This window comes from Lagenorhynchus albirostris, chromosome 1 (assembly GCF_949774975.1).
Source record: "Lagenorhynchus albirostris chromosome 1, mLagAlb1.1, whole genome shotgun sequence".
NCBI lineage: Eukaryota > Metazoa > Chordata > Mammalia > Artiodactyla > Delphinidae > Lagenorhynchus > Lagenorhynchus albirostris.
This window is the reverse complement of record NC_083095.1, coordinates 167,847,615-167,868,664: the sequence shown is the minus strand read 5'-3', so window position 1 is coordinate 167,868,664 and position 21,050 is coordinate 167,847,615. Positions and strand designations below refer to the sequence as shown.

General features: G+C 41.5%; 1 protein-coding gene across 6 annotated transcripts in view; it reads left to right on the top strand.

Annotated features, from left to right (window-relative positions):
- Positions 1–21,050, top strand: part of PRKCQ (protein kinase C theta) — a 158,103-nt gene that overhangs the window by 68,677 nt on the left and 68,376 nt on the right. For all 6 annotated transcript variants that reach the window (XM_060159885.1, XM_060159845.1, XM_060159874.1 and 3 more), the window contains 5 exons: positions 2,048–2,177; positions 6,053–6,162; positions 6,936–7,053; positions 8,620–8,780; positions 12,372–12,545. In XM_060159885.1, coding sequence (XP_060015868.1) covers positions 2,048–2,177; positions 6,053–6,162; positions 6,936–7,053; positions 8,620–8,780; positions 12,372–12,545 — 693 coding nt within the window. The remainder of the gene's footprint in view (positions 1–2,047; positions 2,178–6,052; positions 6,163–6,935; positions 7,054–8,619; positions 8,781–12,371; positions 12,546–21,050) is intronic.

The window sequence follows — 21,050 nt, the reverse complement described above, 5'->3', positions numbered from 1 at the left end:
TCCTGTTATGAGTGACTCTGCCAAGGCTCAAAGAGGTTGAAGTAGTTTGTCCAAGGTCAGCCACTTTCACCTGGCAGACTAGAATTCGGATCTCAGTCTCCCAGACTAAGGCTTTTGTTGTTGAAATCACAGTGCCTCTTTTCATCCCGCCCGCCTGCTCCCTTTATCTGATGCCTTCAGCTTTCCTGGCAAAATCACAAATTGTAAGCATGACTGTGAACTTCAATGGCTAACGTCCAGTAGGACTAGAATGAGAGCCACAGGTCAAATTTTAAACTTTCAAGTAGCCACATTAAAGACCGGAAAAAGCAACAGGTGGAATTCATCTTAACGATATACTTTATGTAACCCAATCTGCTCCAATATTATCATTTCGGGATAGAATCAATATACAAAATGGAGATATTTTACATTGTTTTTTCATACAAAGTTGTCGTAATCCAGTACGTATTTTACACTTACAGCACATCTTTTCAACACCTTGTAAGTGTTGGCCCACGTGGGTGAGTGACTGTCGTGTTGGAAAGTACAGATCTGTAGTCTTTCCCAGACACATCTTGAACCATTTGGACTTGGGTTCAGGATTTGAAGTAGAAGTCTCCTAGCCTGGACCTTGACATCACTTGTTCATATTTATGTGGAAAAGTTTCTACGAAATAGGAGTTCTGAAAGGCACTTTTTCTTGGTTGAAAATATCTCGAGTAAGTGCTGGGCAGCTTTTAAGCCATTCTAAGTAGCCATTCTAAAGACTAAATACTGACCAAAAGCCACCATGAGAATATGTATTCCTTTAACAAATAAGGCCACTTTACTGTACATGTTCTCAAAGACATTGTTTAATTAAAAACTTTTGTAGAGACTTTAAGTCTCAAGTAAATAAAACTTTTTATACTGCACAAGAATATTGGTAATTCTTGCCAGGAATCAAAGTGCCTGATTTTTTGTTGTTGTTAATGTAATAAGTTTGATTAAAGGGGAGAATTTAAACTCTAGAACACTTTAAAAAAGAAAATCTTCACTGTATCTACTATCAGCATCCCTCTGTCATCTCCCTTCTCTCCATCCCTTAAACCATCACATTTATTTTGAGAGAGCGAAGAGTAATGGTGAAAGAGGGGATGGGCTCAGATTCGGACTGTCAGGCTCATAGATATCCCAGCTCAGTTGATGGCTGTGTGTCCTAGACAAGTGTCTGGCCCTATCTGTGCTGAATCTCCCCACCTATCAAAGCAGGATACTAACAGAGGCTGCTTCAAAAGAGGTATTTTGAGGGTTGTATGAGATATCACACATGTAAAAGATGACACGTGACGTGTCTAACGTGTCTATCACAGCACCTGGCAGAACTGTTATCTACCTCTTGTCTCTTCAGTTCATGTATAAGCAGTGTGAAAAGCCTTCCCACCTTGGGCTCCCACACTAATAAACCGATTTCTCTAGAGGAGGCATTATATAACATCTTCCAAAGGTTAAAGCACCAGCGCTAGGTTAAAAGAGAAAAGGAAATATTTATATTAAAATAGGAAGGGAAGGGCTTCCCTGGTGGCACAGTGGTTGAGAGTCCGCCTGCCGATGCAGGGGACACGGGTTCGTGCCCCGGTCTGGGAAGATCCCACATGCCGTGGTGCGGCTGGGCCCGTGAGCCATGGCCGCTGAGCCTGCGCGTCCGGAGCCTGTGCTCCGCAACGGGAGAGGCCACAACAGTGAGAGGCCCGCGTACCGCGCAAAAAAAAAAAAAAAAAAAGAAGGGAAGTACGTTTACTTAGCTCCCATTTAAATAAATAACCCTGGTCTCCTCTTCCTGAAATCTTAGCCCGTCTGTGGGAAGGCCGCAGACTTGCCCCCTTGCCCTTGACCTAGAAGAGCTAACGGCTTCTTGTCTTCTTTGGACATGACTATAAGGCTTGACAAGTAAAAATTATGGGTTCTAATAAACATCACTGCAGTGTTTTTATTATTCTGTTCACTGTGCTAAAGTATCTGCTAAGACGTGAAAAGTGGGGCAGTGGGGACACACCGACCATCACGCATTCTTTTTCCCTTTCAGTTCCACAAGGAGAGGTTCAAAATCGACATGCCACACAGATTTAAGGTCTACAATTACAAGAGCCCCACCTTCTGTGAGCACTGTGGGACCCTGCTCTGGGGCCTGGCGAGGCAAGGCCTCAAGTGTGACGGTGAGTTTGATGAGCGTGGCCCCCCTGGAGCCCCCTGCGGCTGGATTTGCAGCTTTGATGGAGAGAACCAGGGAGCGGGGCGGGGCGGGGGGGAGGATGGAGATGACTGGCTTCTCCGTCCAGCCCGGAAGAGCCCCGTGATCCTGAATGAGCAGTTCCCCGATAACAAGCCACTGCTGTTCTTTTCCTTCCACCTGTCCCCACCCCATGCCTTGTTTCCCAGAGGAGTGCCCAGTCTTCCAGGTCAAATGTCACAGCCCCTGGCCCCATGCCTTCTGTGGTACCTGCCTGATTCTCCTCTGACTGGCTCCCTCTCCCCTGGAGCTGCCCCTTCCTGACCTCCGCAGCCCCAGCCCTGCCGCTCTCCTTAGCACCAGCGAGTGCGATTCTGTCTGCGGCTCCATCAGGGAGCGAGCCTGGCACGTCTGTTTCGCTGCTGGTTAGTCCTGCGCAGAAAACTACCTGACTTAAGCTGGCGAGCCTGTCCCCAAAGCGTGCTGTGAACTCCACGTGCACGGGAAGACGCCCAGCTCTGATGCTGACGGCCTGAGAGCAGAGCCCGAGCCTGCTGCCCTCCACCGTGGAGTTATTCAGCTGGACCCTGAGAAAAAGCACAAGAGCTCTCTCTCTCTGAAAGTCCAGGCTGCGAAGGCAAAAACCTTTAGAAACTGAGATGCTGTTATGCCAGGATTAGGGGGTAGGGAGGAAAAAGTCCAACAAGAACTAACAAAGTACTTCTGCCCTTGGAGTGCAGCTGAGGGGAGGACAGAGCCCAGATAACATTCAAAACAGAGGTGCCTCGCTCAGCAGGGACCTTTGTATTTTGTTTTATTTAAAAAAGTTTTTTTAATGAAGTATAGTTGATTTACAATGCTGTGTTAATTACTGCTGTACAACAAAGTGATTCAGTTATACACATATATATATACATTATATGTGTGTGTATATATATATTATATACATATATATACATTCTTTTTTACTATATATTCTTTTCCATTATGGTTTATCATAGGATAGTGATTAAACACAGAAGCCACTTTATTTTTTCTGGGCAGCCCCATCTTAACTTATGCCACTGGCTAATGCGTGTTGTATCTTTTAAGTGATAAAGGGCGCCGACCTAAGGAGGAAGATCACCCTTAGCTGCCTGCCTGTCCTCATCCCACTTGCATCCACGTGTCTGGTGGAGCCTGGAGTGACATCTTAATGGAGGCGGGAGGGGTTAGGTCTCCAAATCATTACTGAAGGCAAACCCACAGGTAGTCAAAATTCACCTGAACAGTCCCTCCATCACCCAAAGTACCACCACGCACTACACCTGTTTAAGAGTCCGTGGGTGGGTGGGCTGGGCGTTGTATAGAGTGTCTTTAAGAGCCGTAGGCAACAGGTAGTATTGGAGTGTTCTGCGGGGACAAACAGACAGGAATAATCAGATCCCCGTCTGCTGGTACCCCTGTTCCTGTGATACTCTCACTTGTCGGGTTTTCTTTCCCTGGAGCCCAGGCGCCCCACCTGCAGAGGCCGAGCTGGTCCCAACAGCACGGTTGTGCCTCTGAGCTCAGAACTTCCAGGATTCCTTGGCATTGTTCCACCACGCCCTGCTGGGTTCTGTCCTTTTCGAACATTCCTTCTTCACTCCATTCTCTTTCCTCATTCCCTGTCCTCCTGTGCTTCCTTAACCCTACTCCCTCTCTTCTCTTCTCCCCTCTCCTCCCCCCTCTCCTTCCCCAAGTCACTCCCTGGAACCCCCAGAGGCTGGGCACTGTCTGCCCCCCTCCATGCCCTCATGTGCATCTCCGCCTCTCACTCTCTCCCCTGGGTCTCTCCCCGCCTCTTCCTCACTCTCTTTTCTTCTTACTCTCCTGTAAGCCTCCTTCCTAGGTAGGGCCCCCACTCCTCCTGACCCTGTCTCCTTTCTCTCGCCACTGAAATTGCCATGAAAGTAGTCATCTGGAGGGACTGTTTGCACTCACCGAGGTCCAGTTATCACCTGCTAGGTTAGTAACAGACTTAGGACGTTGTGATCCTAGTGGGCACGGAGCCTCTCTTCACGGCACATCAGAGAGGAGCTTAGATCCGCTACAGTTTTAAAGAGCAAGGTGCCCCTCCCCATATCCTCAAGTCCGTTCTCCAGTAGGTCTGTGTCTTTATTCCCGTCTTACCCCTAGGTTCTTCATGACTTTTTTTTTCTTGAATTCCATATGTGTTAGCATACGGTATTTGTCTTTCTGACTTACTTCACTCTGTGTGACAGACTCTAGGTCTATCCACCTCATTACAAATAGGGAGGGTGGGAGGGAGGGAGACGCAAGAGGGAAGAGATATGGGAACATATGTATATGTATAACTGATTCACTTTGTTGTAAAGCAGAAACTAACACACCATTGTAAAGCAATTATAGCCCAATAAAGATGTTTAAAAAAAAAAAAGAGCAAGGTGCTCGATGCTCGCTACATACCTCCCTCTACCTTGCAGTAAATAAGTAGTAAATGGGGCCGCCCAGCATAAAACCTGCATCCGGGAGCCAGGAGGAGTCAAGCTAACGAGGCGGAGTTCAGAGGGCAGGAGCCATTATGAGCAGCACCTCTACTATATTAAAGGTTCCACTTCAGGTGGATTTTTATGACTTTATACTGGGATGAGTAATAGTTTATGCTTACCTACTAGAAAATGCTGTTTTATTTTGTCTTGTTATGAACTGTTTAGTGAAAACTAAAGGTGAAGATGGCTAAAATTTCACCTAAATATTTCAAGAATATTTTATGGTAGTAAATAATAAAGATGAAAGAAAAGTTGTCTTTCGTGAACACCTGTTGGAGGCCAATCACTGTGCTAAGTTTTTGCACACAAATGGGCAAGTAATAAGGTAAGAAGATTAAAATGGCATGATTTTAGATCTTCTCCTGCCTAATTCCACTGTAACAATCCCTGTTGATATACCTTTATAGAACCTAGCAGGACGTGAGATCAGAGTTCTATCTGCTGGTGTTGGGAAATCTTTGGTACCTTGTTTTTTGGCATAATGGTGATGTTTCATAAGCAGAATTTGCATTTTTCTAAGACTAATGACATGAAGCGATATTGTCTTTACACAGACACACAGGTGCCCGACCCCCAGTACAAGAAGGCTCCCACAGTCACAGCACGGTTGTGCTGTTTTTAGGACTAATGGATCAGGATACTCCTCCAGCATCGTAGGTCTCAGAGCTAGAAGCCTATACAGATCATTTAGTTCACGTAGCCCAACTCTCCCATGTGGTGAGAACACGGTCTCCGGACACTTTCCTTCCTTTCACCCCCACCTCTCACATATGCACAGACCACCCCACTGTCTCAATTTCCATTTCGACGGAGGCTGTACCCTAGGCTTCAGCCTAGAGGGTGGAGAAGCCTCTCGCAGCCCACGTGGGAAAGGGGATGCTTGGACCCCAGTCTAAGTGGCAGTGAATGACCTTCCACCCAGCATTCCACATTACCACCAACTTATTTGCTGGGATCATCCCTGGAATAAGAGCCAACCTCAGTTTTTCACTGTCAGCGATGGCACAGTGGACATGCATTCTGGGAGCAGCCTTCCTCCCCATCCACAGGCCCTGGTTCTGCCTTGAGCGGAAGTCACTTCCCAGCAGCACGCTGAGGAGCATCTGGTGTGTGGATGAAGGTCTCAGGGAATCAGAGGTGAATGTGCGGTGGCATCGTAAAAGCCCTGCCCTGGTCTGTTTGCCTTCAGTGTCTCCCTCTGCTGGGAAGATGGCGCCGGGGATTTGCCAGTGATTCCTTGGGCATACGTGCACCTAAAACAGATCACGGGCAGAGTCCGTGGAAGTTGGTTCTGTTGCCCTTGTTCAAGGTGTCGCTTTCTTCCTTTCAGCATGTGGCATGAACGTACATCACAGATGCCAGACAAAGGTCGCCAACCTTTGTGGCATAAACCAGAAGCTAATGGCTGAAGCACTGGCAATGATCGAGAGCGCTCAACAGGTAGGAACGGCTTTTAGGGGACAAGTTCCCACAATTTCAGCTCAACTAGGACTATTCCAGTCCCTTCGCTCTGTGCTCTGTAGCAGCTCTACAGGGCGACGTGGACTCTATTTCCGAGTACTTGCCTTGACACTGACTTTCATCTTCGTGTCCACATCCCCCGCCTGAGATACTTATTTATTTAATGCATTTGCATCGTGTGGATCTTTATAAGATCTTAAATTCTTCATGGAATGAGCAGGGGAAGAAACAAATAAATTCATTAAAATTATTGAGGATTCATTGCCAGCTTTATACCTATATATGACAACTATATAATAGCCTGGGGGAAAAAACATTTGCTAGAATCATCCCTAGAATGCCTTCAAAACACTGAGTCCAAGGCAACTTTTGCCTTGCTACTTACTAGCATGCCGAATCCTCACATCCAGGGACAAACCCTCTTTAAGACTTGGCACTGCCCACGTAAGCTATTTTTCCATCCATTGGCCTTTGATTCTTATTTGTGACCACATAATGTGGATAGCATGGGATAAACCAGTTGGCCCCCAGAAAAGTATGCAGGAAGCGAATACGTTCTGCTGGTACGTAAAATATGATAGACATCCACAGGATATGGGATCCCTAAGAGAGTGCCAGGGGAAGGGAGAGATTCGGTTATCCTACACATTTAGGGATCTGAAATGGCTTTCACGCCCATGGACAGCAGGCTGCACTGTCCCGTTAATGGTGGGTGGGTAGGTGGGTAGTCTGACTCTTTGTTTGTAACCCAGGCTCGCTGCTTAAGAGACTCTGAACACATCTTCAGAGAAGGTCCAGTTGAAATTGGTCTCCCATGCTCCATAAAAGGTGAAGCAAAGCTGCCGTATGGACCAGCACCGGGGAAAAAAGGTAGCTACCCTGATCCACCGTAGAATCGTCAGTAATTCACCTTGATTAACCTGAGTCCTCTGGATTTAAATTCTCCACGTACCTGGCCTGATAAACGATTCTTTTCTAGTTTGAGATTACAGACCTAGCCACCAACAGAGAGTCTCCTACTTCTTAGAAGTATTATAAAACCGAAATATACCCCACTAGAAAACCTTCATAAGCAGGTGGTGGTGGTGAGAGGTTGAGGTGGGTGAAGAAAATGCGGCATCTCTGGAGGAAACAATTGCAAACTTTTCCTTAGAATTTTAGAACATTACTCCCTGCCGTGGTTAAACAGTTTTACAGAAGTAAATCCTCCATAGAGCTCTAGGGTAGGAATGCCACAGACCATCTTATTCTGTACCTTTGAGACTTTTCTGGAAAGTTTTAAAATTAGAAAGGGGATTATGGACACCAAGGGGGGAAAGCGGGGGCATGGTGGGATGCATTGGGAGATTGGGATTGACATCTATACACTAATATGTATGAAATAGATAACTAATAAGAACCTGCTATATAAAATAAATAAATAAACTCAAAAAAAAAGATTAGAAAGGGGAAGAATAGCCTAACGTCCTTAACATTTCTGATGTTATGGAAGTTTATCCAGCCTCCTCTTTGAAGGTCCTTCATGAGAGGATATGACCATGTGATTCTGAATAGTTTTCAGCATACATTATAAAATACTTATTTTCCTTGGACTTAGAATACGAAAGATAAACCTAGAGATCGGAAAATAAATGTCATTATTCCAACCACAAAAAAAGACATAATTATGTGATGTGATACAGGTGCTAACCATCTCGTGATATCACAGTAGATAAATGTGTCAATCAACATGTTATGCACCTTAAATTAGCACAATGTGATATGTCAGTGTATTTCAATTTAAAAGAAAGGAATGTTATAAGGGGGTGGGAGGAAGGCTCCAAAAACGTTTTTCTACACCTTCTCTGGCAGGAGGTGAGGAATAAATTGTCCTGAAAATTTTTTAAAGAAGGGTTTGGATTAGATTTGGGAAGGGTCTCCGGGCAGAGGAGTAGACCGTGTGTCTCAGACATGATCAAGGTAGGTAGCATCTTGACTCGAAGACTGTGGCGAACGATGCATTTCAGATCTTTAACGATCTGCCATCCATTTCTTCGTCCCCACATGGTCGGTCACAGAAACTGATGCCACTGTGCCTGTGAGCCACGCAAGCAACGGAGAATCATTTTCCCTCCAATTTGGTTAAAATCCCTATTTGTCTGTGATCCGGCGTTATCAAAAGTGCTCATTCCTGTTGCATAGATGGTCTTTTGCTGATTGGAATGTTTCTTAACTTGATATTTTCCCCAGTCTGTTGCATAAAGAGACACAGTCCATCCCCCAGATCCCAGGCTCCCAGGCAGGAGGTGCTGCTTTTGCCCTGCAGGCACCCCTTTCTGCATCGCTCTGAATGGAGCTTCAGAATGGGATGTGGAAAAGAAAGCGTGTTCTCAAAGTAGCTAGAACGACCTTCCGCTGTTCCTTATTTCCTTTTAACCACTGATTTGCTATTTTCAGAGCCTCAGGGGATCTCCTGGGAGTCTCCCTTGGATGAGATGGAGAAAGTAGGCCATCGTCCAGAACCTGAACTTAACGTAGAAAGACCATCTCTACGTATGAAATTAAAAATCGAGGATTTTACCTTGCACAAAATGTTGGGGAAAGGAAGTTTTGGCAAGGTATGATATTGTATGTAGAATTCTGTGGCCCAACTTCCAGAAATTGAAGAGCAGATCTGGCCAGTGGAACTGAACCATACATGGGTGTGCAGAGAGCGCATTCCTGGTCAGGAACTGTCATGTGATGTGATACATGTTAGAGGGCAGAGAGACATCTGAATAAATAGGGACCCGGGGAGCTCTGGGGAATAGCAGCCTCTGCTTCCTGGGAACAACGATTCAAGCCATTTCACTTGGAAGGTGTTCGTCCCACGAGCTTGTGTGTTTGGTATCTTTGGACACCAAAGAAATGAGAAGGTGCCTCAGCCGGTTCCTGTTTCACAGATATGTTTGTTTCATTGGTGGTTTTTTTGTTGTTGTTTTGTTCCTTTCTCAAACCTGGAGTGTGGTTTTTACCTTCTGTATGATTTCTTCTCTACCGAATGTCCTCAGCCTTGTTTTAGTTTGCTAGGGCTACTGTAACAAAATACCACAGATGGGGAGACTTCAACAACAGAAATTTAGTTCTTCTAGTTCTAGAGGCTGGAAGTCCAAGGTCAAGGTGTGGACAGGGCTGTTTCTCCTGAGGCCTCTCTCCTGGGTGTCCACGCTGTCTTCTCCCTTTGTCCTCACATGGCCATTCCTGTGTGCATGTCTGTGTCCTAACACCCTCTGCTTATAAGGATACCAGTCATATTGGATTAGGACCCACCCTAATGACCTCATTTTAACATAATTATCTCTGTAAGCACCCTGTCTCCAAATATGGTCTCACTCTGAGCTGCTGGGGTTTCGGACTCCAACATATCAGTTCTTTGGAAGGGACACAATTCAGCCCAGAACACGGCCCTAGCTTGAGCGTCTTAGGAAAAGTTCCACAGAGGAAGTCCCTCCTCTAAATTCTTCCTGCCACTCACTCAGGTTATGGGCCATTAGTCAGTCACAGAGGGCAAGGAGAGGAGGAAGGAGACATAATGGAAGAAATTATAATCAACTCTCAGTGACAAGAAGAGATTTTCAAGCCAGTGATTGTAAAGAGGGATGTCATAGAATATAGGCTTTTAGGTTATTTTGGATATTAAGGATATCACGTGTATTAATGGAACTCTCAGTTGTTTTATATTTATATTGGATGCAACGTCTAGGAAAGTTTTAGCCAAAGACTACTGTTCCGTGAATTTGTGAATTTGTGTAACCAAGACCAGCATTGTGCTCAGCACCTGCTCACTAGACTTTGGCTGCAAAACTTACCCAGTTTATTTAATAATAATGTAACTGGGTATTGCCATAGCTGAAGGACATTGTGCTGCAGTTGGGGTTTCTATATAATACCAAGGCATTGCCTTCGGCAAAATCCACTCTGCCCTACAAACTGTAGCTGATATCCATTAATTCGTTTATCTTGTTTCCACAATAACATGAACTGTAGCAGGCTCGTCTGGTGTTAATCTGAGTGTAAGAGGCAATTTTACAGCCAGTCTTCATTAAAATTTAGCATCAATTAATGTGCAATTTATAACCTGTTTCCAAAAACTGGAAGCACATTATAGAGATGGAAATGGCTTTTTTTCCCAGCTTCTTAGTTTATGGCTGATTTGGGGATGTTTTATTGAAAGAAGCAATTACCAAAAGGGGACTTTTCATTGTTAAAGGAAAGCTTTTCTTTGTTCCCGTGTGGATTTTACTTTTCAACAAAGTTAAGAAGACATTAAGTTAAACCTAGATGCCTTAGTAAATAACCCAAGGGACAGCTGAGAGCTTCAGGTATCCTCTGCTCTGTGTCCAAAGCAGTGAGCCCCTCACCATCAGGACCCCGGATCCCTGCACTCTGAGGGGGCTGCACCTTGGGGCCCAAGGAGAGGGGGATGGAGCACCAGAGCAAAAAGGGGCAGCCATATCTCCTTTTCTTCCAACACTAAGAATACTCAAACTTGTTTCTCTTCTTTCTTTTCACTCTATATGGGAAGTATGGTTCCTCATCAAAATGGTAGCCTCTGTATTCTGGTTCTCCATCGATTTTAGGCCCAGGAGAACAAGCTGCATGTTTTCTGGGGATATGTATGTACATCATTCATTTGCCTGAATTCTCATCTAAGCTCTACCCCCTCTATCAAGCCAGCTACCCCACAGTTATGTGTCTGCACTGTATTATTTTAAACACAGACACGTGCATTTTCACTATTGGTGTAACATCATTAATGTCAACAATCCCTAAAAGTCACTAAAAGAAGCAAATGGCAAGTGGTTTTTTTTTAAGTATAGTTGATTTACAATATTAGTGTCAGATGTATAACATAATGATTCAGTAGTTTTATAGATTATACTCCATTTAAAGTTATTACAAAATAGTGGCTGTATTTCCCTGTGCTATACAATATATCCCTGTTGCTTATTTTATGCATAGTAGTTTGTATCTCTTAATCCTATACCCCTATATTGCCCCTCCCCCTTCCCCTCTTCCCACTGGTAACCACTAGTCTGTTCTCTATATCTGTGAGTCACTTTCTGTTTTGTTATATACATCCATTTGTTTTGTTTCTTAGATTCCAGTAACTGTCATTTAGAAAGCATTTTACAGTTCACAAATCACTTTACCACCTGGTATTTGATTTTCACAACAGTCCTGTAAGTCAGCAGTGTGTTGATAGTTACCGCTTTTACACATTCGGGAACTGAAGCAGCCCAGGGAGGTTAATTTGCCCACATTCCCACAGCTAGTAAGTATCTGTGAAATGAGGCCTGAGCTGGGGTTTTCTGTCTCCAAATGCCATGTCCTCACCCCTGTCAATCGTCTGTGGCTGCATCATTTGCAAAAGTGAAAGTTGGTGAAACTCTCCATTACATGCCATCTGGTGTCCTTTCTTATAAGATTCATGAAATCAAGTGGAAAAAGTAAACTCTGGAGTCAGATTTCCCACTGAGTAGCTCCATGAATTTGAGAAAGTTACCCTTTGAGCCTAGTTTTTTAAAATTATTACTATCTATCTGTGTTGCAGAGTGTTCTGAGCTAAGAATTAAATAGATACTAAAATTAGATAGCACATGTGAAGCACATGGCAGAATGTCTGACACATAGTAGGTCTTGAAGATAATATTAGTGTCTGTGCCATCAGAGGAAATGCTGTGCATTCTATAAGCACATCAGGAAAGCTCAGTTCCTCACATATTCTTTTTTTGCCTTGAAAAAGTGGCTAAAACTTAGAGTAAGGTTTTATGCTCATTTTCAGTGATACTTCAAGAACAATCAAGTCCTCCTTCCACTACTTGCTGCTGCTTCCTTCAATACATATTTGCCTCTGAATGTTTTTATAAACTTACTCAGGTCCCTGGGTAGACAGGGCACACTTTTTTAAATAGAATTTCTCAGTGGCTGAGAATAACCCATCCAATTGCACCATAGTTTTGTGAAACCCTTTGAAAGGTAGAGAGAGGATGAAACCGTTCTGTATCATCCCACACCTGTGAAGCTCTATTTGTCTCCATGAAGAGGGTGGAGGAGGATTGGAGAAGTCGTCTTTTCTCACCCAGTACATCTCTCTCAGGACTTCGTGACTCTTCTTTAATGAGCGTGAATCCAAATTCTAAAATAAAGTGTCTTCCCCTTCCCTCTAGGTCTTCCTAGCGGAGTTCAAGAAAACCAATCAATTTTTCGCAATAAAAGCCTTAAAGAAAGATGTGGTTTTGATGGACGACGACGTGGAGTGTACAATGGTAGAGAAGAGAGTTCTCTCCTTGGCCTGGGAGCATCCGTTCTTAACGCACATGTTCTGTACGTTCCAGACCAAGGTAAGGCTATCCTTCATCTCTACCTCTCACCCCAGTAAATCTGGGTGCTCCTGGCAGCCCTCATCTGGAGACATGGGATACTCTCTCCGTATATTTCTTCCATCCATCCAAGTAAGTTTCTTCTGCGCTAAACACCATTGAAATATTACTTAGAATTTTTTAATGTAGTTGATCGGGAAAGGGCCTTACTTCTGGATTTGTTTGTTTTTTAGAACTTGGTTTAACTTATATAAGCAGTATGTGACTTGCTTAACAAGGCAGTGCTTTGTGAGAGGGAAAAAGTGACATCTGGTTATTCATCTACCATATGTGAAGAGATGAAAGTTGGAAAAATAGATCAAAACCTGTGTGCACTGTTATTTTCCTTTATAAGGCCAGTAGAAGATCATCCTTTAGAGCGGGCTTCATCAGTGAGGCCCTGAGCATTGTGGTAAAAGGGTGAATTGTCAGAAGTGTCTCTTCTGGGAGAATTCTCCTCCTGATCTCCTTTTTCCTTAAAATTAAAAAAAAAATTTCGTTTTTGACTCATTTTAGAAAATTTGGAAAGTGGTTATATGCTCAGAGAAGAAATCATTTTAGGAAATTGATTTTAGAAAATTTGGAAAGTGCTTATATGCTCAGGGAAGAAATCATTTTTAGAAAATTGATTTTAGAAAATTTGGAAAGTGTTTATATGCTCAGAGATCATTTTAGAAAATTTGGAAAGTGCTTATATGCTCAGAGAAGCAAATCATATGTAATCCCATCACTTGGGTATACTCACCGTTAATACTTCTAAGTTTATCCTTCTAGATTTTTCCCCCATTAGATTTTTAAAGGTAAAAATAATGACCTATTGGAAATACCTCCTGTTGTGTAACTTGCATTTTCAACACTCTCTACATTTCCTCACATCTGTGGGTATTCTTCTACAATTTATCTAATTAGGCTACTTCTAAATTTTGTTCTGATTCGAATAACACTGAAATGAATATCCTTGTAGTTCAGTCTTCCTGCACAAACATAATGATTTTCTCTTTTTATTTTTCTACCCTACTTGACCCTATATCCCTATGTATGTAGCCTAGAATAATAAGCAGACCCATGTGGAACCATATGGTTAAGGTCCAAAGGACATGAGGAGTTTTTCTCTTGTTCTCTTTCAAGCCTTGATGAGAATGTCCTACCTTAGGACAAGTAACCGAGGACCTCAAGATGCCTCCAGCCACAGGAGGCGTTAGTGGGGAAACTGGGAGTCAGCCAGAAAATGTGGACGGTCACTAGGGGTTTCATCACCACTTCTCCAGCTCCCAGTAGCTTCTCAGCAAGTGTTTAATTAGGGAATAAATGAATAAATATACTTGGCTAAAATAAAGAGAAACCAGACCATGAAAAAGCACTCAATGATCATATACTGTATTCAAAGCATTGTGAAGGATATAGAACGAATACAGTTCCTGACCTGGAGAATTTCATACTATAAAAAAGTAAAGAGGCAAGAATGACACTTCTAACAGTGGTGAGTAATATTAATTGCAGAATGCAGACTCTAAGCACCAGAGCTGAGAAAACTAGAAAGTAGAATTTGAATAGAAATTAGAATAGGCAGAAAGGGTCTTGGACAGCAGAGGTGTAGGGGCTATAAGAAGGCATGAAGGAATAAAGGGATTATGATAAGCTCTTTAAAAGTAGGCTTATGTTTTCCAGCAGGAAGGAGTTTGGAATTTCCGATAAGGAGGGTTAGAAAGATTTCCTGCTAGAAATTTCCTCCTGGAGATCGTAAATATCTGCTGGTCTGGGATGGTGCAGATATTTTACTGGAAGACAAAGTAAGCAACTCTGTCCCACTCTCCTGGTCTGTGTTCTAGATTTGCTGTGGTTACTTACAATCTCATTTTTTCCTCTTGAAATATTGTGGGACTTTTATCAAAATACTAAATACACCTCAGACCAGGCTTCTAGGGGCATTATGTAATCAAGTTTCACTCGGCACCTTTCCCTGCTGTTTTTATATATTTGTTTGTATCATTGTTTTCGTACCGTGTAGGGAAGGCTGTTGTGAATCCCACTTTGCAGAAAATAGGTATGTTTCCTTCTCTGATTGTCAGTTAGAGCCTCAGGCAGTGTTTGCTTCTTTCCCCGTTACAGGAAATGCTCTTAAGATTTCAAGCCTATGTAATGCTTTACCAAAACCAGAAAAGTAAATGCATGAGAAAAAGTGTCAGAGAATGTACATATCAAATGTAAAAACGACTGTCTCACTACTTAGATTTCAAGGAATTGAGTCCTTTTAGAAATAAGAGATGTGGGGGGGGGGCAGGGAGAGGCAAAGCTTACATTATACTTTCTGAAGGACCCTGATTTGAGATGTCCTGATTTTTTAATTTTATTCATTTTTTATTGAAGTATAGTTGCTGTACAATATTAAGTTATAGGTGTACGATATAGTGATTCATAATTTTTAAAGGTTATACTCCATTTATACTTATTATAAAACATTGGCTAGATTCCCTGTGTTGTACAATATATCCTTGTAACTTATTTTATACTTAATAGTACTGATTTGTTCTTCAAACCTTGTATGTCAAACAAAATAACCAAGTGCCACAAGTGAGTGTAAATAGCAGCAGTCGATATGAATCATGATTTCCTTTGGGTAATTTTTTAATGTAGTCAGTTGGGAAAGGGCCTTACTTCTGGATTATTTTGTCTGCTTGCTTATTTTTTAGAATTTGGTTTAACTTATATAACAACGAGGATTCCAAGCATATGTGACTTGCTTAACAAAGCAAAGATTGCTTTGGCTCTTTGGGGTCTTTTGTGGTTCCATACAAATTTTAGGATTATTTGTTCTAGTTCTGTGAAAAATGCCGTGGGTATTGTGATAGGTATTGCATTAAATCTGTAGATTGTTTTCCATAGTATGGACATTTTAACAATATTAAGTATTCTAATCCATGAACACAGGATATCTTTCCCCATTTCTTTGTATCATCTTGAATCTTCTACATCAGTATCTTTTAGTTTTCAGACTACAGGTCTTTCACGTCTTTAGTTAAATTAATTCCTAGGTATTTTATTCTTTTCTGATGCAACTGTAAATGGGATTGTTTTCGTACCTTCTCTTTACGCAGTATACAGAAATGCAACACATTTCTGCATATAAATTTTGTATCCTGCAACTTTATTTATAAGGTCTAATATTAGTTTTTTCACAGTTTCTTTATGGTTTTCTATGTATAGTATCATGTCATCTGCAAATAGTGACAGTTTTACTTTCTTTTTTCCAATTTGGGTATCTTTCGTTTTCTTGTCTGATTGCTATGGCTAGGACTTCCAATACTATCTTGAATATAAGTGGTGAGAGTTGGAATCCTTGTCTTTTTCCTGATATTAGAAGAAAAGCTTTCAGCTCTTCACTGTGGAATAAGTTGTTAGCTGTGGGTTTGTCATATATGGCCTTCACTAAATATGTTGAAGTGTATTCCTTCTATACCCACTTTGATAAGAGTTTTTATCATGAATGGATGTTAAATTTGTTTAAATGCTTTTTCTGTTATCTGTTGAGATGATACGGTTTTTGTCCTTCGTTTTGTTAATATGGTGTATCACGTTGACTGATCTGTAGATATTGAACCATCCTTGCATCTCTGGGATAAATCCCACTTGATCATGGTGTATGACTCTTCTAATATATTGTTCAATTTGGCTTGTTTATATTTTGTTGAGGATTTTTACATCTGTATTCATCTGGGATATTGGCCTGTGATTTTTGTGTGGTGCCTTTGTCTAGTTTTAGCATCATGGTAATGCTGATCTCATACAATGAGTTCAAAAGTATTCCTTCCTCTTTAATTTTTTTGGAATATTTTGAGAAGGATAGGTATTAACTCTTTTTATATATTTGGTAGAATTCCCCTGCGAATCAATCTTGTTCTGGACTTTTGTATGTTGGGAGTTTTTTTTTTTTTTCCCTACTTATTCAGTTTCATTACTGATTATCAGTCTGTTAGATTTTCTGTTTCTTCCTGATTCAGTCTTGAAAGATTGAATGTTACTAAGAATTTATCCATTTCTTTTAGGTTGTGCAATTTGCTGGCATATAATTGTTTATAGTTGCCTCTTATGATGCTTTGTATTTCTGTGGTGTCAGTTATAGTTTCATTTCTATAGTTTCTTTCATTTCTGATTTTATCTGGGCCATCTTTCTTGATGAACGTGGCTAAAGGTTTATCAGTTTTCATTATCTTTTCAAAGAATCAGCTCTTAAGTTTAAGTGATCATTTCTACTGTTATTTTTTGTCTCCATTTCATTTATTTCCACTCTGATCTTAATTATTTCCCTCCTATTAACTTCAGGCTTTATTTCTTTTTATAGTTCATTTAGGTGTCAAGTTCGGTTGTTTGAGATTTTTATTTCTTGAGGTAGGCCTGTATTTCTATGAACTTTCCTCTTAGAACTGCTTTTGCTGTGTCCTGTAGACTTTGGAAAGTTGCATTTCCATTTGTCTCAAGGTATTTTTTATTTCCTCTTTGATTTCTTCAGTGACCTATTGGTTATTTAGTAGTATGTTGTTTGGCCTCCATTTGTTTGTGTTTTTTGCAATTTTCTTCTTTTGATTTCTAGTTTCATACCATTGTGGTCAGAAAAGATGCTTGCTATGATGTCAGTCTTGTTAAATTTACTGAGACTTGTTTGGTGGCCTAACATAACCTACCTGGAGAATGTTCCATGTGCACTTGAAAAGAATCTGTATTCTGTTTTTGGATGGAATGTTCTGTATGTCATTTAAGGCCAGTGTTTCTTTATTGATTTTTCTGGTTGGATGATCTATCCATTTTTGAAAATGGCATTAAAGTCACCTATTATTATTGTATTACTTTCAATTTCTCCCGTTATGTCTGTTAATAGTTAGGTGCTTCTGTGTTGGGTGCATAAATATTTACAAATGTTAAATCCTGTTCTTAGATTGACCCCTTTATTATTATGTAATGTCCTTCTTGGTCATTTGTTACAGTATTGTTTTAAAGCCTATTTTGTTGGCTATGAATATTGCTACCCCAGCTTTCTTTTCATTTCCATTTGCATAGAGTATCTTTTTCTATCCCCTTACTTTCACTCTGTGTGTGTCTTTAGGTCTGAAGTGAGTCTCTTGGAGGCAGCATATAGTTGGGTCTTGTTTTTTGTTTTTAATCCATTCAGCCACTATGTTTTGATTGGAGCATTTAGTCCATTTACATTTAAAGTGATTATTGATATGTACTTAGTGCCATTTTGTTAATTGTTTTCTGGTTGTTTTTATAGCCCTTCTCTGTTCCTTTCTTATTCTCTTTGCCTCTTTCCTTGTGGTTTAATCATTTTCTCTAGTGTGATGTTTGTGTTCCTTTCTCTTTATTTTTTGTACATCATAGGTTTGTTTTTTTGTTTGTTTTTTTGTTTGTTTTTTTTGCGGTATGCGGGCCTCTCACTGTTGTGGCCTCTCCTATTGTGGAGCACAGGCTCCAGACGTGCAGGCTCAGCGGCCAGGGCTCACGGGCCCAGCCGCTCCGCGGCATGTGGGATCTTCCCGGACCGGGGCGCGATCCCATTGGCAGGCGGACTCTCAACTACTGCGCCACCAGGGAAGCCCCATCATAGGTTTTTGATTTGCAGCTACCATGAAGTTCATCTCTCTCTCCCGTATATGTATATGAGTTTATTTTAAGCTCAAAGTCACTTAAGTTAGAATGCATTCTAAAAGCACTACATTTGTACTCTCCTTGCCAACATTTTGGTTTTTATGTCATATTTTATGTCTTTTTGTGTATCCCTTCACTTCTATTGTAGTTATAGTTGATTTTACTACTATTGATTTTACTACTTTTAGCCTTCATGCTAGTTTAAGTGGCTGTTCCACAGCCTTTCCTATATATTTTCCTTTACCAGTGAGATTTTTTCTTTCATATACTTTCATATTTCTGTTTATGGCCTTTTCGTTTCACTTACAAAAAATGTTAAAGGGTCTTCTTTAAGGCCAGTTTAGCAGTGATGAACTACGTTAGTTTTCACTTGTCTGGGAAACTCTTGATCTTGTCTTCAATTCTGAATGATAACTTTTCCAGGTAGAGTACTCTTGGTTATAAGTTTTCTTCCTTTTAAGTTTTTTCCTTTCAGCACTTTATCATGCCACTGCCTCTGGCCTGCAAAGTTTTTGATGAAAAGTCAGCTGACAGTCTTATAAGGGTTCACTTGTAGGTGACTAGTTGCTTTCCTCTTGCTGCTTTTTCTTATCTTTAATTTTTGCCATTTTCATTGCAATGTGTATTGGGGTATATCTGTTTGGGTTCATCTTGTTTGGGACTCTCTGCTTCCTGGGCCTGGATATCTGTTTCCTTCACCAAGTTAGGGAAGCTTTCAGCCATTTTCTTTTCTCCTCCTGGGACCCCTATAATGTGAACTTTAGTAGGCTTGATGTTGTGCCAGAGGTACCTCAAACTATCATTTTTAAATTTTTTTTCTTTTTGCTGTTCTGTTTGGGTGATTTCCACTCTTCTGTCTTCCAGATTGCTGATCCATTCTTCTGTATCGTCTAATCTGCTATTGATTCCCTGTAGTGTGTTTTTCATTTGTTATTGTAGTCTTTGGTTCTGATTGGTTCTTTCTTATATTTTCTGACTCACTGTTGAAGTTCTCATTGTGTTCCTTTATTCTTCTTTCGAGCTCAGTGAATATCTTTATGCCCATTACTTTGAACTCTTAAATCCAGGTAATTTACTTATCTCTATTTCATTAGGGTGTTTTCCCCAGGGTTTTATCTTGTTCTTTCACTTGGAACATATTCCTCTGTCTCCTCATTTAGTTTGACTTTCTGGTTTGTCTCTACGAATTAGGTAAGACAGCTAGCTACGTCTCCTGGTTTTAAAGGTGGCCTTGTGTAAGGAGCATCCCCTGTGTGGGCTGGGCAGCTTTGGCAGTCTGGTTGGGTCAGGCTCAGCCTAGGGGTGAGGGGGGCTGGAACTGGAGCAGGTATGGGCCAGGGGGGGGGGGGGTCTCTGGGCAGGGTGTCCTGTGGCCACCCTGGCAGGATGGCTGGAGCAACATGAGCCACAGTGGCCTAGGATATATACCACACCAAAGCCACCCCGGTAGCATGGCTGTAGCTAGTGCAGGCCTGGGCATGATACGGTGGCCTTGGCAGGCTGGCTACAGTGTCTGGACTGTTTTTCCATCCATGCACAGCACCTCCAACCCTGGAGAGAGTTCCAGCAGTTCCCCATGTGTTTGGCAGATGCTCTAAGGTTAGTAAATGGATTTCCTTCAAATATGGTCTAAGTGTCCTTTAAATTGCTCGGGTTTTTTTTTCTCACTGTGCACCAAGGTGGGCAAGTCTGTGCACAGGCCTCTCAGTGGTATCCCTCTCTACTGCAGATCGCTGTGTCAGGGGTGTTTCCTGTTGATGCTGGGTCTTGGTCCCTCTGTCATTTCTTGTGCAGAAGCTGTTCAATCAGCTCTTTGTTCTTCAGGAGAAATTGCTTTCTGTGTAGGTGTACATCAGTGTGTCCATGGGAGGAATCTTTTAACTGTACTCACTAACAAATTAAAATCTATTAGAAACAGCTTAATCATAAAACCTTGAAAATACATGTCATAAATTACTTTAGAAAGTCACTGTTAAATTAATTCAACAAATGTTTCTTGTTGACCTGCTAAGTTCTATGTTTCCCCAACAGAGGCAAGACTCAAACTATATGGGGATTAAATTAGAAAACTATTTCCTTTTGCTACCTAATTCTAAGTAGTAAATAGAAAAATACAAGTTCTAGCTTGGAAGAGTAGTATTCTGCTTTCTTGATTTTAAGATACCATCAATAATTAGATGGCCTGTTTTTTTTTTCTTTTCATTTTAACATCTTTATTGGAGTAAAATTGCTTTACAATGGTATGTTAGTTTCAGCTTCACAACAAAATGAATCAGTTATATACATACATATGTTCCCATATCTCTTCCCGCTTGTGTCTCCCTCCCTCCCACCCTCCCTATCCCACCTCTCCAGGCGGTCACAAAGCACCGAGCTGATCTCCCTGTGCTATGCGGCTACTTCCCACTAGCTATCTATCTTACGTTTGGTAGTGTATATATGTCCATGCCTCTCTCTCGCTTTGTCACCGTTTACCCTTCCCCCTCCCCATAGCCTCAAGTCCATTCTCTAGTAAGTCTGTGTCTTTATTCCTGTTTCACCCGTAGGTTTTTCATGACATTTTTTTCCCTTAAATTCCATATATATGTGTTAGCATACGGTATTTGTCTCTCTCTTTCTGACTTACTTCACTCTGTATGACAGACTCTAGGTCTATCCACCTCATTACAAATAACTCAGTTTCGTTTCTTTTCATGGCTGAGTAATATTCCATTGTATATATGTGCCACATCTTCTTTATCCATTCATCCGATGACGGACACTTAGGTTGTTTCCATCTCTGGGCTATTGTAAATAGAGCTGCAATGAACATTTTGGTACATGACTCTTTTTGAATTTTGGTTTTCT